This window comes from Salvelinus alpinus, chromosome 20, assembly GCF_045679555.1.
Source record: "Salvelinus alpinus chromosome 20, SLU_Salpinus.1, whole genome shotgun sequence".
Lineage (NCBI taxonomy): Eukaryota > Metazoa > Chordata > Actinopteri > Salmoniformes > Salmonidae > Salvelinus > Salvelinus alpinus.
Window position 1 is genome coordinate 33,306,042 of NC_092105.1, and position 17,486 is coordinate 33,323,527.

At 44.6% G+C, this 17,486-nt stretch overlaps 1 protein-coding gene across 4 annotated transcripts in view; it reads right to left on the reverse strand.

Annotated features, from left to right (window-relative positions):
* Positions 1 to 190: 190 nt before the first annotated feature.
* LOC139546693 (diacylglycerol kinase beta) overlaps positions 191 to 17,486 on the reverse strand; it is a 153,546-nt gene continuing 136,250 nt past the window's right edge. For all 4 annotated transcript variants that reach the window (XM_071355383.1, XM_071355384.1, XM_071355385.1 and 1 more), the window contains 3 exons: positions 7,544 to 7,664; positions 6,679 to 6,739; positions 191 to 5,956 (listed from right to left, as the gene is read on the reverse strand). In XM_071355383.1, the coding sequence (XP_071211484.1) occupies positions 5,852 to 5,956; positions 6,679 to 6,739; positions 7,544 to 7,664 (287 nt within the window). In that variant the 3' untranslated portion in view covers positions 191 to 5,851. The remainder of the gene's footprint in view (positions 5,957 to 6,678; positions 6,740 to 7,543; positions 7,665 to 17,486) is intronic.

Genomic DNA, 17,486 nt, shown 5'->3' on the forward strand with positions numbered 1-17,486 from the left:
TATCGTCAACATAACAGCTCTACAATATCTGATTACATTTAAATCCAATACATTTAAGTAGAAGACAGAGCCAGGTGTGTGTGTGTGCGTGTGCGTGTGTGTGTGTGCGTGTGCGTGGAAATGTTGTAGAGAATAGAATAAACATCTCATTGGACCATATCACCAAAACAAAACCCAACAGAGTGCATAGCATATTCAACCTCTGTTTATTTGATAAATCTTTTGTCCATCAAAATGGAGGATGCCAACATACAGCTAACAAACATACCGGCGAGGAAGAATGACAGACAGTAGACGCAGCTAGGGCACAAGATGAGAATATTGATTCACAGTCCTCTTTTTGTCCAATCACAGAGAGGGAGTGGGTGGGTGGGTGGGTGGGGGGGGGGGGGCTACTGTCACTGTCTGCCCTTGATCCTCATTGGGTGCTACAGGCGTATGGATAGCTACATACCACACTGACCCTGAGGGGGTAAACACCACAGAACTAGAATAAGTAGAACGGGCCTCCCCATTCAAGTCAATGATGCAATAATGGGAGGACTGGCAGCCATTTTGAGTGTACCCATGAATTTAGCAGTCAAATTGCTTTTGTCAAATGTTCCAAGCCCTTTCTATTAATTATATTTCTATGGTAAACACAACAGGCCTATGGGTTTATACATACATGTAGAACATCACACTCAGGAATGAAATGGACTGTATGCATGGCTCTACTGAATGTGTCCTGGCCACTAGTGTCACTCAATACTGTTAGTTAATCTGCCCATGCCTAAGAATAGGATTGCACCAATAACAGTGACAGTACGATAAACCTCACTGCCTATGTGAGTCTCTGAAGGTGGAAATAAAACAAGGTCGGAAGCGGGAGCGACAGTGGAGACAAGGGGATAATAGTTACACATGGGGAGGATGGTGACGAAGACTGTCTTTGGCTCCATTCCAATAATCCCAACTGAAATACTACTTAAAATGCAGCAACGTATTGGCCATATTCTAAATGGTATGCTTGCGTGGATATGGGAGCCTTTTTTGTGCCCAGATGTCTCAATTCAGTGGAAGAATGTAGATATTAGTGATTAATTAACTACACGATCCTAATTGTAATAGACTGTGTATACTATTATCATAATTGGTTTATTTGATATACCACAAACACCCCCTTTAACCACCACTCAAACTACCTCCTCTAGGTCACCTCAGAGGTAGCCTCTGCCGAGTTCCCAACAACTGGATGTTCCGGTTTTCAGTGGAAATTTAAAACACCTGTGACGCGATTTCCGCTTTTGGACATTAGCAAGGCGACACTCCATCTTAACTCCTCTTCCACATTTACTGGATTGGTTGAACAGTGCAGAAGAGAACCTCCCCTGACAGTTTTCTTTTCTTCTTGTCAAAACCAGTATGTAGGGGATCTAGTTTCAGGCGTTTCTTTTACACCTCCTACATTATGTTACCTCAGAGGCAGCGTGGTTTCAACAAGTCACATCACATCATGTACATCAACAAAGACAGTGGCCACGGCCACACACTATGGCTATGTTTATAACAGTGGATGCGGTGCAGTACATAGAAATCCCTGCTGCATCACGGTGGACAACTTACTTGTCCACCGTGAAACGGCAGCCTATTCCATATACTGTACATTACTTTTGACCAGGATCCGCCAAGGGACACTCTGTCAACAAGAAAACGGATGTCTTCACACCGGCCCTCCTACTTTTTAAAATGATGAGAGACAACATTCTACAGACGTCGTTGACAACCTGGTCTAAACCAAATCCTCTTAGAAGTGGATGTAGTTGGAAGTGGAAGAAGACCATAGGCAGTGATGGTACAGACCAGGCGGGTAGTTGGTGATGGCAGTGAGTTATTGTAACACAGAGTAAGAGGAGATAGTCACCAACATTATTTGACTTGTTTCTATTTTTTTTTTTACTCCTTCTAAGTCAGTGGCTTGTATTGCAATTGTGCTGTTGTTGTGTCCTGGCAGAGAAAGCACGAGAGAGCCGCTCCTTTTGTTTGTTTGTTAGTTAAGGCTATTGATAATTTCTGATGACCGGAATTGGAGATGAGTGGTGACTGGTGAATGACACAAACATTGAGGATTGATATAGCGTCTGATAGGATTAAGTTCTGTGGTTGTGATGTCGTGTCGGCGTCTCTCTTCCATCTCCTGATGATGAATCACAAAATGGCCGCTTGGCAATGGTGTACATTTCTCCTGGAAAGTCTCTCTATTTGACCAAGACAAGCCATCACTGTCATTTTCTAGCACAGAAGTATCAACATGCTATGCTAGCTACCAACAGGGAAAGACAAAGTAAATACACAAGGTCATGGGTTTTTAAGCAAAGGATTGGTTGGGGGGGTTGAATAGATAATATGACCCGACAGCAGGACAGGTCCTAGCTTGAGGGAGGGGGTTGCAACAATCAGCGTGGTCTCTCCTCAAGCAGACAGACATTTCTTTCTGTCTCCTTTGTTTCAGCAGGCATGCGGTGATGAGATAAAATATATAATCAAATATCTATTTACACATAATTATAACTGTTTAAATTTAAAATCATCCTTTTCCCATTAATGAAAAGTAAACTGTAAACATGCACACTTTTTACTGAGTCGCCTCGATCCAGGCTCCGTATGGACTACACACAAAAATATGTCCAATGACCGTCGACCAATGATGCTATGTTAGGATTGTAGAGGTGATGTGGTCATTGAAATGTTTCCCATACGTACTGGTTAGAGGTGTTGCAGGGTCAGACAGACCCTGTGGTCCACAGAGATAAAGTCTGTGTCCCAAATGGCACCCTATTCCCTATATAGTGCACTACTTTTGATAGGGTTTTGGTCAAAAGCTTTACACTATATTAGGATTAGGGTGCCCTGGGACTAAACCACTGTTTTACCTCTACCCAATGGTCATTGGACATGTGTCTCTGTTTTAGTGGGGCCTGGACACGAGAGTCTCGGCTCAGTGTGGTTTTAAAGGGAACTCGGGGCGAAGACATCAAAGCCTCGCCCCGTGAGTGGTGCTCTGGTGAGTCCTAATGGCACCATATTCACTACCCAGTGCACTACCTTTGACCAGGGCCCAAAGGGAATAGGGTGCCATTTGGGACAAACACTCAGTGTACCATGGAGGTTCACTCTGCCCTCACCCCCCTGGGCCCTGCACCCTAACCCCTACATCCTACTGTATGAGGGTGCTCGACACCAAAGGGAATGTGTTGTGAACCAGCCCCAGACAGTTATTCAAGTGACCCACTGAAGAACACTGATCTGTATGTACTCTTCTATACTATCCCACTGGGCACAGATGTCAATTCAATGTCTATTCTACGTTGGTTCAACGTCTATTCCACGTTGGTTCAATGTGGAACAGATGTGGAAACAACATTGATTCAATCAGTGTTTGCCCAGTGGGATGCCTCAAAGCTCTACACTAATAATACATTATTAAAAACAGAAAAACTAAATCTGTTGTTCTGCCCCTGAACAAGGCAGTTAACCCACTGTTCCTAGGCCGTCATTGTAAATAAGAATTTGTTCTTAACTGACTTGCCTAGTTAAAAAAATGTTGTAATTTTTTTTTCAAGAATGTATGTGTATGTGTAATACACAGAATATACAAATACTGTATCTGCACATATATAGCTGGCCACTGTTGTTGGGACAGTAATATTTTCATACGGGTAGTGGTATATCTTAGTCGATGGATACCACATTCTGCCACACGGGTGTCTTGCCTGTTCAGCTTTTGCCGTTAGGTTTGACTCCTATGTGTGATTTTCAGTTCAGCCCATTTCAATCGATAACATATCTTCCTGTTGCTTCAATGGTACCATCCAGCAACAAACATGATTTGAATAACACCCACCATTTTACAGCCAGCGAGCCCTCATCCCTGGCCTCCTAGTTTTGCACTCTTGGACACTTCACATTGCGAGCTAATGTTTTTACACTGTAATTAGGAATAGTGTTTCACAGGATAGATCCTCCCGAAATAGCAGGTTAAATTTAGTTCCTGTCCACGCTATGGTAAATCAGACCCCTAAGGCCTGGGGCAGTCAGGGCAGGCTGTTATATACCAGCACTAGCTAGCTGAATCCATTTCAATCTCTAAAAGTCTTCTGGGACATATGTAGCTGGATGAGGCTTGTTGATTCAATGTATGGATGAGGCTTGTTGATTCAACCTATAGATATCCTACTAGGCAGCATGCACTACTGCTTATTCAACCTAAAGCTTTCCTAGTGTGCACTTCTGATTGGGACTTCTCTCATCTCTACAGTGATACATGTAACATTACAGTAAGGACCTACCCAACCTCCTTCAGTCTCCTCTCCCTCTACACTGAACTCTGCTCTTATAGAGGTCCTACTGGGCTCTTCTGATTGGGCAACAGACTTATCTCACATTCTCTACAGTGATATATATCTCGTCCACTCCTCACCCCAAACTCCTTTGGTCTTCTCTACACTGGGTTTCTTTCTTCAACCTATAGCTGATCCTACTGGGCACTTCTGAGGGGGACATGGGACTCCGCTCTCATCTCACGTCGCTACAGTGATGCATATAAGTAAGGTCCACGTCTCTCTCCAACCTCTTTTGTCTCCCCTGTACACTGGGCTCTGTTCCACTGATCTGGCTCGAAGGACCAATGACCTTGCCATTTGGAAGAGAACAATAAAACCAGTCTAAGTTGAGGGCCTGTGTGACTGAGTCTCAGAGGGGTTTATACACTTACTAAGATGGTGGGTGACCTGTCTACAGTATGTGAATAAGCCACATGAAGATAAACAGACAAACCTCCAGTCCTTGCCATCTGTTTGACCTGACACCAGATCAGCTATTGATATTCTACAAAACTAGGCTAAAGATGGTTGTTGTGAGCAAATATGCTGGGGGGAAAAAATCCCTGCATGTTAGTTTGAGTTTCCCATGCTTCCCAGGCCATTGTTACTGTGTGTTTTGTCCTGCTGCCACCGTCAAGCGTAAACGAAGCAGTCAATAATAGATGATCTCTTTCCGTTTCATCTCTCAGGCAGTGCAGTGTTCTGTGCCGTGGAGAGACACTGGAGTGAATACTCTACAAGCTCTGATCCATTATTCAACGGGCTCCTCAAAGAGAGAGGAGAGCTTGCCACACACACACACACACACACACACACACACACACACACACACACACACACACACACACACACACACACACACACACACACACACACACACACACACACACACACACACACACACACACACACACACACACACACACACACACACACACACACACACACATGCACACGCACACACAGACACACACTACTTTCATCTGCTGTATGTCAATCATCCCATCCCTTGCTCTCTCTCTTTTGCGCTCTTTCTTTTCTTCTACTCTTCTCTTCCCATTTCCCCTTCTGCTGCTTCGCTCTTTGTCTTTCTCTCTCTTTATGTGTTTCCTTATCACTCCATCTCTCTATCCCTCCATTTGAGAACCAAGGCAGTATCCTAGATGAACCTATATGCTGCTGGCACTGTGTTTTGCCAAGGCAGTGTGGCATTACTGATGGGGCTGGGGCTGGGGCTGAAGCTGAGTTTGGAGCTGGGGTTGACTGAGCTAGTGTGCCAGTGGCAGGGTCAGAGTTCAGAGTTCACAGGAAGTTCTAGAAGCTAGAACATGGATACACAGGAAGTGGTCATTACACTGAGAGGAAGTCAGTTCATTCTGAAGTGGTACTGTAGGTCCAAGGGGCAATGACTTGGTCTGTGGGACCTATTGAGTTGTCCCGAGGGGTTGGTGAATGTGTTTGTGAAGAGGGGGGAGTTTGAAGTGTCCTCCTCACTCATAGTCCCGACTTCTGTTGCGTCTCTTGAAGAACAAGAAGGGGGTCTTCTGAGGAGGGCCCAGTAGCATGGGAACCTGGTTCTTATGTGTGATCTTGATCTGTAAGGGGAGGAGGGACAAGATGAAACGATATTCAACAACTCTTGTAGGACAATGGAAGTTTGCTTCAGAAACCAATGTGCCTTCATCTGTAGGAGGGAGGGACAAGAGAACATTTGACCAGGAAGTGTCCAGAAGTCTGGTCCTTCTTTTCTACTTCTAAATCCTTAACATATAAGATACACAATGTTATTTTACCATCATTTCCTGCTAAAGAAATAGCCAGCTTTTCATGCTACCCCACAGATAGAAGATTCACTTTTCAGAGCAACTATCTGACCTTGAAATCCAAATAACCAACAAAGAACAGAACACAGAACACTGTGCCTCAGCTCAGCCTGACATCCCCGCAGGTTCAACTGTATAAAGGAGGATGGGGCGCTGAGGTTTAGGGTGACACACTTCTTTTCTCAACACTATTTAAACTGAATTGTTCTATATATAGCAGAGGGCATTTTGCTGTTACTACGTGATGTGTGAATGGATTCCAGCGAGCATTTCCTCCTCCTCTAATGACATAACCAGTCAGTGGTCCGCTGTGACAAAACACTGTTTCAATTAACACAGCTGTCACAGTGAAGGTGGGGAGTGTGATGGAGAGGGATGGAGGGAAGAGAGAAGGAGAGAAGGAAATTGAAAAGGCATAGGGAGCAGGAAGGGAGGCAGGTGGAGGTGTAGCGTGGGGGTAGAGTGTGTGTTAGTGTGTGTGGTGAGTCTCTGACCGTGCATGGGGGCTGCATCCAAGGCTCCCCATCGATCTGCATGGGCAGCAGCCGGGATGTCCTGTGAGTAGAGAGATAGGGGGTCAGAGTCAGATCACATGCACCTCTGAGGCACGATATTCCCATTCACACTGTCCATACCATCCCAGGACCAGAGTCAAACACTGCTGTCTTTGTTCCCACGAGTCCTTTTCCCAGACAGGCCCCCACTCTAAACTAACTCACATACACCCCCCCCCACACACACACACACACACACACACACACACTCACACACACACAAAGATAGTTTAAGCCTTTCATGCATGCCTCTCCAGCTAGGGAAACTCAGTATGGGAGAATGACTGATGAATGTTATTTTAATTCTGTTTTCGGAAAATATTAAGGGTAGGCTGAAACAGGTGAGGGGAAAGCTTTGACTGAGTCTGCTATAAACTGTACTTTAACTGGCCTTACTGTAAATGTTTAATGGAGTGGGAACTGCTAGAGCAACAACAACATGTGAACTAATTCCACTTTTCTAAAACAGATTGGTTGTTGGCATATCCAAAAGTGGCCTGAGTGCCCTCAGACGTGTGAAAAAGCTAATCTGTCAGGCCATGATGGCCAGCCTCTCTGTGGCTGTAATGAGTGAGTCAGCAGGTCAATGTTCTGTTTACTGGACACAGAGGCTCAGAAGAACCTTCTGTTTTAAAGAGTGTGAAGTGAGGAAGAGAAGGGAGCAGGAGACACTTCTGTCTGCGGGACTCAGCTCTGGTTCTGGTGATGGAGACACAACGGGATGGAAGTGGGGAGAAGAAGGGAGGAAGATGGGTGGAGGGATGGATGGAGGGACAGAGGGGATAGTAGCAGAAAGGGTCCTGACCTGATGGTGACGTTAGCACACTGGGCCAGTCTGCGGCCAGCACTCTTCAGGCCTGAGTAGATCTTCCCCATCTCCATGGCCCCCTCCAGACCCACCACCTCTAGCAACTGGTCGCTCAGGTCTGGGAGAGGGAGAGGGAGATCAGTTAATACTTTCTGAGCAAAGAAAGAACAAAGCAAATGGAGAATGGTAAAGTGCATTAACGAGTTTTGAAGAGTTTTAGTTCGGTCATAGAAGGGCACAGCTAAAGACAGGCTGTAGTACTTCTTTTATTTTTATTTTTTATAATATATCTATTATTTTTTTACCCCCAATTTCGTGGTATCCAATTGTTAGTAGTTACTATCTTGTCTCATCACTACAACTCCCGTACAGGCTCGGGAGAGACGAAGGTCGAGAGCCATGCGTCCTCCGAAACACAACCCAACCAAGCCGCACTGCTTCTTAACACAGCGCGCATCCAACCCGGAAGCCAGCCGCACCAATGTGTCGGAGGAAACACCGTACACCTAGCGACCTGTTCAGCGTGCACTGCGGCCGGCCCGCCACAGGAGTTGCTAGTGCGTGATGAGACAAGGATATCCCTACCTACCAAACCCTCCCTAACCCGGACGACGCTAGGCCAATTGTGTGTTGCGCCATGGACCTCCCGGTCGCGGCCAGCTGCGACAGAGCCTGGGCTCGAACCCAGAGTCTCTGGTGGCACAGCTAGCACTGCCTGGCTGTAGTACTTTTGGATTGTGGCCCCTATTTTTTAAATAAATCAAATCAAATATTATTGGTCACATACAGATATTTAGCAGATGTTATTGCGGGTGTAGCGAAATGCTTGTGTTCCTAGCTCCAACAGTGCAGTAGTATCTAACAATATGCACAAATCTAAAAGTAAAAGAAGGGAATTAAGAAATATATAAATACCGGATCGAGCAATGTCAGAGTGGCATTGACTAAAATGCAGTAGAATAGAATACAGTAAATACATATGAGAAGAGTAAAGCAGTATGTAAACATTATGTAAACATTATTAAAGTGACTAGTGTTCCATTATTAAAGTGACCAGTGATTCCAAGTCTATGTATATAGGGAAGCAGCTTCTAAGGTGCAGGGTTGCATAACCAGTGGAAGGTGGCTAGTGATGGCTATTTAACAATCTGATGGCCTTGAGATAGAAGCTGTTTTTCAGTCTCTCTGTCCCAGCTTTGATGCACCTGTTGAGGAACTTGAAGCTTTCCACCTTCTCAACTGCTGTCCCGTCGATGTGGATAGGGGCGTGCTCCCTCTGCTGTTTCCTGAAGTCCACAATCAGCTCCTTTGTTTTGTTGACATTGAGTGAGAGGTTATTTTCCTGGCACCACACTCCCAGGGCCCTCACCTCCTCCATGTAGGCGGTCTCGTCATTGTTGGTAATCAGGCCTACTGCTGTTGTGTCGTCTGCAAGCTTGACGATTGAGTTGGACGCGTGCGTGGCCACACAGTCATGGGTGAACCATTGTGGGGCCCCTGTGTTGAGGATCAGCAAAGTGGAGATGTTGTTTCCGATGTTCAGCACCAGGGGGTGGCCCGTCAGGAAGTCCAGGACCGAGTTGCACAGGGTGGAGTTCAGACCCAGGGCCCCAAGCTTAATGATGAGCTTGGAGGGTGCTATGGTGTTGAATGCTGAGCTATAGTCAATGAACAGCATTCTTACATAGGTATTCCTCTTGTCCAGAGGGATAGGGCAATGTGCAGCGCGATGGTGATTGCATCATCTGTGGATCTATTGGGGCGGTAATGAAATTGAAGCGGGTCTAGGGTGTCAAGTAAGGTAGACGTGACATGATCCTTAACTAGCCTCTCAAAGCACTTCATGATGACAGAAGTGAGTGCTACAGGGCGATAGTCATTTAGTTCAGTTTGATTTCTTGGGTACAGGAACAATAGTGGACCTCTTGAAGCAAGTGGGGACAGCAGACTCGGATAGGGAGCGATTAAATATGTCCGTAAACACTCCAGCCAGCTGGTCTGCGCATGCTCTGAGGACGTGGCTATGGATGCCGTCTGGGCCGTAGCCTTGTGAGGGTTAACACGCTTAAATGTCTTTCTCACGTCGGCCACGGAGAAGGAGAGCCCACAGTCCTTAGTCGGTGGCACTGTGTTATCCTCAAAGAGGGCAAAGAAGGTGTTTAGCTTGTCCGGAAGCAAGACGTTGGTGTTCGCGACGTGGCTGGTTTTCCCTTTGTAGTCTGTGATTGTCTGTAGACCCTGCCACATACGTCTCGTGTCTGAGCCGTTGAATTGCGACTCCACTTTATCTCTCTACTGATGTATTTTTATTCATCCTCTCGTTAAGAATACACACATCCTCATATGCTTATGGTTCAGGAACTTTAGATAGCTAAAGAAGGTAATCAATGCCTTCATAAAGCACACAGGAAATAGATTTTCCACATACAATTTAAATAAATTCTTCAACTAATCAGGTCTGTTTTCTTCCTCTACTTTCTACCCACTACAATCTCAGTGTCTCTCATTTGCTCCCTCTCACTCTCTGTCTAACTAAACCATATCGCCAGTTAATCAGCCATGTCAGTGTGAGCAGTTCTCAGGTGCTCCTGAGCTGATTAACAGTGCAGGGCCTGTGCTCTGCCAGCTGACCACCTAAAGATATCCTGCCTAGTTTATCCACACAGAGAGAGCTGAGCCTGCCTGTGTGTCTGCAATAGTGAATCACTGGAGCCATCCTCAGCCCAGTGAAGGACATACACACGCGGACACACGCACAAACACATACACACACAGCACTGAGCGGACCATCTCAAAGGGTCCCGTGCCTAATTTCATTCCTGTCCCATACAAGCCCTAACATGCAGGGATGCCTGTTTTGACTGACTAGGTTATAGTCGAATTGTGACAGTGTGTTTGTGTGTGTGTGTGCAGTCATGCCTGTTTTGACTGTCTAGGCTATAGGGGGACTGTGACTGTGTGTGTGTGTGTGTAGTCATGCCTGTTTTGATTGACTAGGGCTATAGGGGGACTGTGACTGTGTGTGTGTGTGTGTTGTCATGCCTGTTTTGATTGACTAGGGCTATAGGCGTGCTGTACGGCCCTTGGCAGTTTCACATCGCTGTCACCCGAACCGTTCTGCCTTTATGCAACAAACAGGAAACAGTCGCGTGGCTGCTTTATTCGAGAGGGAGGGAGGAGACGACTGGCTTGGCTTGCACAAGGGATCTGATGCAAGCTGAAGCTCGTGTGAGATGAACTGTCTGTACATTGGTGGTGAACACTTAGTAATGTACACAAAGGAAATGAGATTACTTCCACAAAAGTCTGTGAGAGGTCAAAGTGGCTATACATTGTTCTCACTAAAATGATCTATATCTCCAGCACAGCTGAGCAGACGAGACAAAATACACACACCAGTGTGAAGTTTTGGATTTTGACTTCTTTGGAGTTTATGCTTCTTTTAAGTTAGATTTTGACTACTTAAAGTCTTTCTAAACATATTTGCTGTGCTGCATTCTGTGGGGTTACCACATAAAATACAGGTCATGTATTCCATTTAAAGAATTTAGCCATTTCGTGCTTCACGCTAGATGCTGTTAAAGTTCATATGGGAATAAGTCTCTCGCACTCTTAAATATTTTAGATGACAATTTAACAGCAAATGACAGATGAGGGATGGGGTGAACCATTCAAAATCACCAAAGGTAAAACACAAATAAAGATGCTGGCTCCACAGCATGACACTTTACCTATGGGGTTAAAGCAAATAAAGCTGTAAAGTATCATTAATACACTGGAAACTACATACACACAGTGTAAGCCTACAGCGAAATCTGATGTTTAATGTACTTCTGCTTCGACTTTAGTTTTCAGAGGGAGTCATCCTAAATACATTTTGTGGTCTCAATTCTTTCTACACAACTGAAATGATGCTTGGGCTGAGAAAGCTGTATTTGACATGCACAGAAAATAACTGATTGCTGTGAGAATAGATCTGGGTTTAAAGAGGGGACAAAACACCGTTGCCATGGGGACAAATGGGAACAAATAGCCCTGTAGCCTCTCCCCTTTACCCCTGTGCCCCGGTATATGCCCACTCATCAGTTATGGTCACACCGTCCTTAATCAACCAGCGGGGAAACCATCCTAAATCAGTCAGCGCAAAAATCATCCTAAATACAAACATCCCCCATCCCTCTGCCTGCCTGCCCGCCTGCCTGGCCTATGGGGGCCATTTTGTGCTCCTGTGCCCTGGATGCCCACTGACTGATCAGACATGGGACACATCCTAAATACAAACACCCCCATCTTTCTGTTTCCCTGGTCCACTGGGGACATTTAACCCAGTGGTGGTGGCTATTTTGTCAGCCAATGCCTCGTCCTTCCACAACCCAGGGGACTAGACCGGAGCACCAAGGACGCGTCCTAACTAAACCCTCGGCTTCTGTCCCACATGGCACCCTATGCCCTAGGGGTCTAGTCAAAAGTAATGCACTATTTAGGGAATAGGGTGCCATTTGGGACGCACACTCAGGCTCAGTCCCAGTAGTTTTTCCAAGAAAGAATAATAGGATTGCGATCCATTAAGAGAAAACTGGGCATGAATAGCCCTGGATTAGTGGCGGAGGGACTAGTGACACTATGGACGCTATGCAGGCACTAGTACATACGCAGGCTTCACATGACAGATGGGACTCTACAGGGACTGGACTATCCAGAAACAGCAGAGCTCTTCTTGGTACATGAGATGATTTAATAAGAGCAGAGCTGAGTAAATAAACACATACAGAATATTCAACCTAATAGAACATGTTCTATATCTAATAGCTGGATATATTCATTGCCTAATAATTATATAGCAAAATGTTAGAAATGTTATACAAATGTTAAATATTTACATATTGTATTATGTTACTTTTGTGAGAGAGAGAGAGAGAGAGAGAGAGAGAGAGAGAGAGAGAGAGAGAGAGAGAGAGAGAGAGAGAGAGAGAGAAGAGAGTTTGGACACACCTACATTGGAGAATAGTGAAGACATCAAAACTATGAAATAACACTTATGGAATCGTGTAGTAAACAAAAAGTGTTCAACAAATATAAATATATTTTAAATTCTTCAAAGTAGCCACCCTTTGCCTTGCTCATCCCAAACCATCTCAATTTGGTTGAGGCCAGGTGATTGTGGAGACCAGGTCTTCTGATACAGCACTATATCACTCTCCTTCTTGGTAAAATAGCCCTTACACAACCTGGAGGTGTGTTTTGGGTCATTTTACTGTGGAAAAACAAATGATAGTCCCACTACATTTACATTTTACATTTAAGTCATTTAGCAGACGCTCTTATCCAGAGCGACTTACAAATTGGTGCATTCACCTTATGATATCCAGTGGTTTGAATGCTGTGGTAGCCATGCTGGTTAAGTGTGCCTTGAATTGTAAATAAATCACCAACAGTGCCATCAGCAAAGCACCCCCACACCATCACACCTCCTCCATGCTTCACGGTGGGAACAACACATGCGGAGATCATCTGTTCACCAAAAATCTCAAATTTGGACTCATCAGACCAAAGGATAGATTTCCAACAGTCTCATGTCCATTGCTCGTGCTTATTGGCCCAAGCAATTATTTTCTTATTATTGGTGTCTTTTAGTAGAGGTTTCGTTGCAGCAATTCGACCATGAAGGCCTGATTCACACAGTCTCCTCTGAACAGTTGATGTTGAGATGTCTTACTTGAACTCTGTGAAGCATTTATTTGGGCTGCAATTTCTGAGGCTGGTAACTCTAATGAATTTACCCTCTGCAGCACAGTTAGGGCTATCTTCTGTTTACCACCCCTACCTTGTCACAACACAACTGATTGGCTCAAACGCATTAATGCCAAAAGATGGCGCCGAAGAACATGGGTGACGTTTTACATTCTCCCAACCAATTGTGCTATTTTGTATTTTTTTTTGCGTTTGTGTAACTTATTTTTTTACTTATTGTGTACACAATGTTGCTGCTACTGTCTCTTATGACCAAAAATAACTTCTGGACATCAGAACGAGTCCGACGAGCAGGATATCCTGCTTTCACTGGAACAAGCCCAGATCCACGCCTTTTGCGTGAAGAAAAGATGCCAGAAAAGGGGTCGCAAATGGCTGAATGAAGATGCGGACAATATAGAGCTAGCGGGATTTTCCATGCACCGACAGAACAGAGACGCTACCTCTGGTAAGACAAGGGGTGGGGGTGTGTGTCTTTTTGTCAATAACAGCTGGTGAGCGTTGTCTAATATTTAAGAAGTCTCGAGGTATTGCTCGCCTGAGGTAGAGTACCTTATGATAAGCTGTAGACCACACTATCTACCAAGAGAGTTCTCATCTGTATTATTCGTAGCCGTCTACTTACCACCACAAAACGAAGCTGGCACTAAGACCGCTCTCAACCAACTCTATAAGGCCATAAGCAAAGAAGAAAATGCTCACCCAGAAGCGGCGCTCCTAGTGGCCGGGGACTTTAATGCAGGCAAACTTAAATCAGTTTCTCCAAATTTTTACCAGCATGTCACATGTGCAACCAGGGGGGGAAAAATCCTATACCACCTTTACTCCACACACAGAGATGCATACAAAGCTCTCCCTCCATTTGGCAAATCTGACCATAATTATATCCTCCTGATTCCTGCTTACAAGCAAAAACTAAAGCAGGAAGTACCAGTGACTTGCTCAATACGGAAGTGGTCAGATGACGTGGATGCTACACTACAGGACTGCTTTGCTAGCACAGACTATAATATGTTCCGGGATTCATCCAATGTCATTGAGGAGTACACCACCTCAGTCATCGGCTTCATCAATAAGTGCATCGATGACGTCGTCCCCACAGTGACTGTACGTACATATCCCAACCAGAAGCCATGGATTACTGGCAACATCCGCATCGAGCTAAAGGCTAGAGCTGCAGCTTTCAAGGAGCGGGAGACTCATCCAGAAGCTTATGAAAAATCCAATTTGCATACCGCCCTAACAGATCCACAGATGACTCAATCGCAATCGCACTCCACACTGCCCTTCCCACCTGGACAAAAGGAACACTTATATGAGAATGCTGTTCATTGACTACAGCTCAGCATTCAACACCATAGTGCCCACAAAGCTCATCACTAAGCTAAGGATTCTGGGACTAAACACTTCCCTTTGCAACTGGATCCTGGACTTCCTGATGGGCCACCCCCAGGTGGTAAGAGTAGGCAACAACACGTCTGCCACGCTGATCCTTAACACTGGGGCCCCCCAGGGGTGTGTACTTTGTCCCATCCTGTATTCCCTGTTCACCCACGACTGCGTGGCCAGGCATAACTCCAACACCATCGTTAAGTTTGCTGACGACACAACGGTTGTAGGCCTGATCACTGACAACGATGAGACGGCCTATAGGGAGGAGGTCAGAGAACCTAGTACATCACTGGGGCCAAGCTTCCTGCCATCCAGGACCTATATAATAGGCGGTGTCAGAGGAAAGCCCATAAAATTGTCAGAGACTCAAGTCACCCAAGTTAGACTGTTTTCTCTGCTACCGCACGGCAAGCGGTACCGGAGCGCCAAGTCTAGGACCAAAAGGCTACTCAACAGCTTCTACCCCCAAGCCATAAGATTGCTGAACAATTCATAAAATTACCACCGGACAATTTCAATTGACCCCCCTCCCTTTTGTACACTGCTGCTACACTGCTGTTTGTTTGTTACCTATGCATAGGCACTTCGCCCCCACCTACATGTACAGATTACCTCAACTAGCCTGTACCCCTGCACACTGACTCTGTACCTGTACCCCCTGTATATAGCCTCGTTATTGTTAAGCTTATTGTGTTACTTTTTATTTTAGTCTACTTGGTAAATATTTTCTTCTTCTTGAATTGCACTGTTGGTTAAGGGCTTGTAAGTTAGCATTTCACGGTAAAGTCTACACTTGTTGTATTCGGCGCATGTGACAAATAAAGTTTGATTTGATTTGAATTAACTTTAACACAGCACACCTGTTAATTGAAATACATTCCAGGTGACTACCTCATGAAGCTGGTTCAGAGAATGCCAAGACTGTGAAAAGTTGGGATCAAGGCAAAGGGTCAAGGCAAAGGGTGGCTGCTTTGAAGAATCTCAAATAAAAAAATATATTTTGATTTGTTTAACACTATTTCATAGTTTTGATGTCTTCACTATTATTTTACAATGTAGAAAATAGTAAAAATAAAGAAAAACCCTGGAATGAGTAGCTGTGTCCAAACCTTTTACCGCTACTGTATATATCTCAATCAATTCACAACTTCTGTGCATTTACTAATGACACAAAACTGGGAGTTATTCTGGGTGAGGAAGAAATCACAAATGTTCCTGCCAGAACTATTTACATTGTATATAACTTACAAGTTATACACAGTGTAACCATCATCCATGTACATTTTGTTTTTTATTGTTCATTTTTTCATAATCATATTTGTATTGAATTAAATGTATCAACTAAATATTACACAATACAACAGCAGTAGTGTTGTACCTGTATACATGATTATTATAAACTGGATTTCATTATCCTCATTGCATTTACTGAAATGCTGTACCACTATACGGCTTTGGCAATATCTACAAATTGTATTTCAAGCCAATAAAGCAATGCGAGAGAGAGAGAGAATCACCATGATACTTTTTTCTCTCCTCTCCAATGTTTCCCGCTCCATCAGATCTGAGCTGCTGTACTGCAGCGCTTCGACACAATGAGGTAGAACTAATAATAGAGCCGAACAGAGCTCTTACATAACACAGAAACCCAGTGCATTGTGGGATGGTTGGCGGGTAGCTGGCCAAACGACTTTTGCTCTTGCCGTGCCACGGGCAATCACACGCTGGGTATAGTACAGTAATGCTCAACAATTAGGTAAAGACTAATGTGATGCAGTGAAACATACTGTTCACAAAACAGTTCAAAGGACTACATTTTTAAATGGGATGTGTGTGTGAGAGAGAGGAGAAAAGGAGAAATATGAAACAGTTCTACAAAATAATGTTTGAGGATTGTGATCAGTCCTTGGCAACTAGTCCTGCTATTCTCCACACCAGTTCAATAGTTTTCATAATGAACCACTTGGGTACAATTGCTTTGATGATACTATATGTAGATGTGAACCCCCTGAGAACAACCAGAACAGCCCCTAGGTACAGTACTTGTTCCAATAATTGCTCTGGTATTTATTTATAAACTAGTGTGTGTTGTTGTTTCCTTCCTCTGTCCCCTAGCTCCTGGCTCAGTCCGGCTGTCATTGTCTCAGGGTGGCCGCAGTGGAGGCCGGAGTGAGGACAGATGGTCAAGAGGAACTAGACCCCACCGTGAAACTGTTACTCCGGTAAAGTAAAGGTGCGTGGGCAGTAAAGGTGTGTGGGCAGGTGTGGCCTGCTTGGCCCGCTGACAGTATACAGGAATGATACACATACCCATTATTAGCTCCTTTCCTCCGCTAACCTAACCTTTCCTACGTCTTCCTTTCTCACATGCTGTATATTTATACACGTTCTGTTCACATAGCACATGCTATCTATTATAATAATAATATTCACATACTCTTTAGCTGTCTATGCAGCTCTTGTTAAGATGCTCCAAACTATGTTCTAATGCCATTCATAAACGACACTGATCTTTTATGACACAGTTCTCATGGGAAAAAAACTGATTGACCGTCAAACTCTTCAGATATGAAGGACACTTCTGAAAAGGCTCCTATTATCCCATAAGAAAGCCTGGCTCATTGAACCAGAAGTTCTAGACTCTTGTAAGTATGTGCCAGGAAGCAATAGCTCTTCCCATAATCCTCTCTGGGTGGGTAGTTTTATTATAGTTGTATCTATTTCTGTCATGGCAAACAACACAGGAGGGAAATGAAAAATTAACCCTTCTGTTTTAGCTGTGTGAGAGAGAGCAACA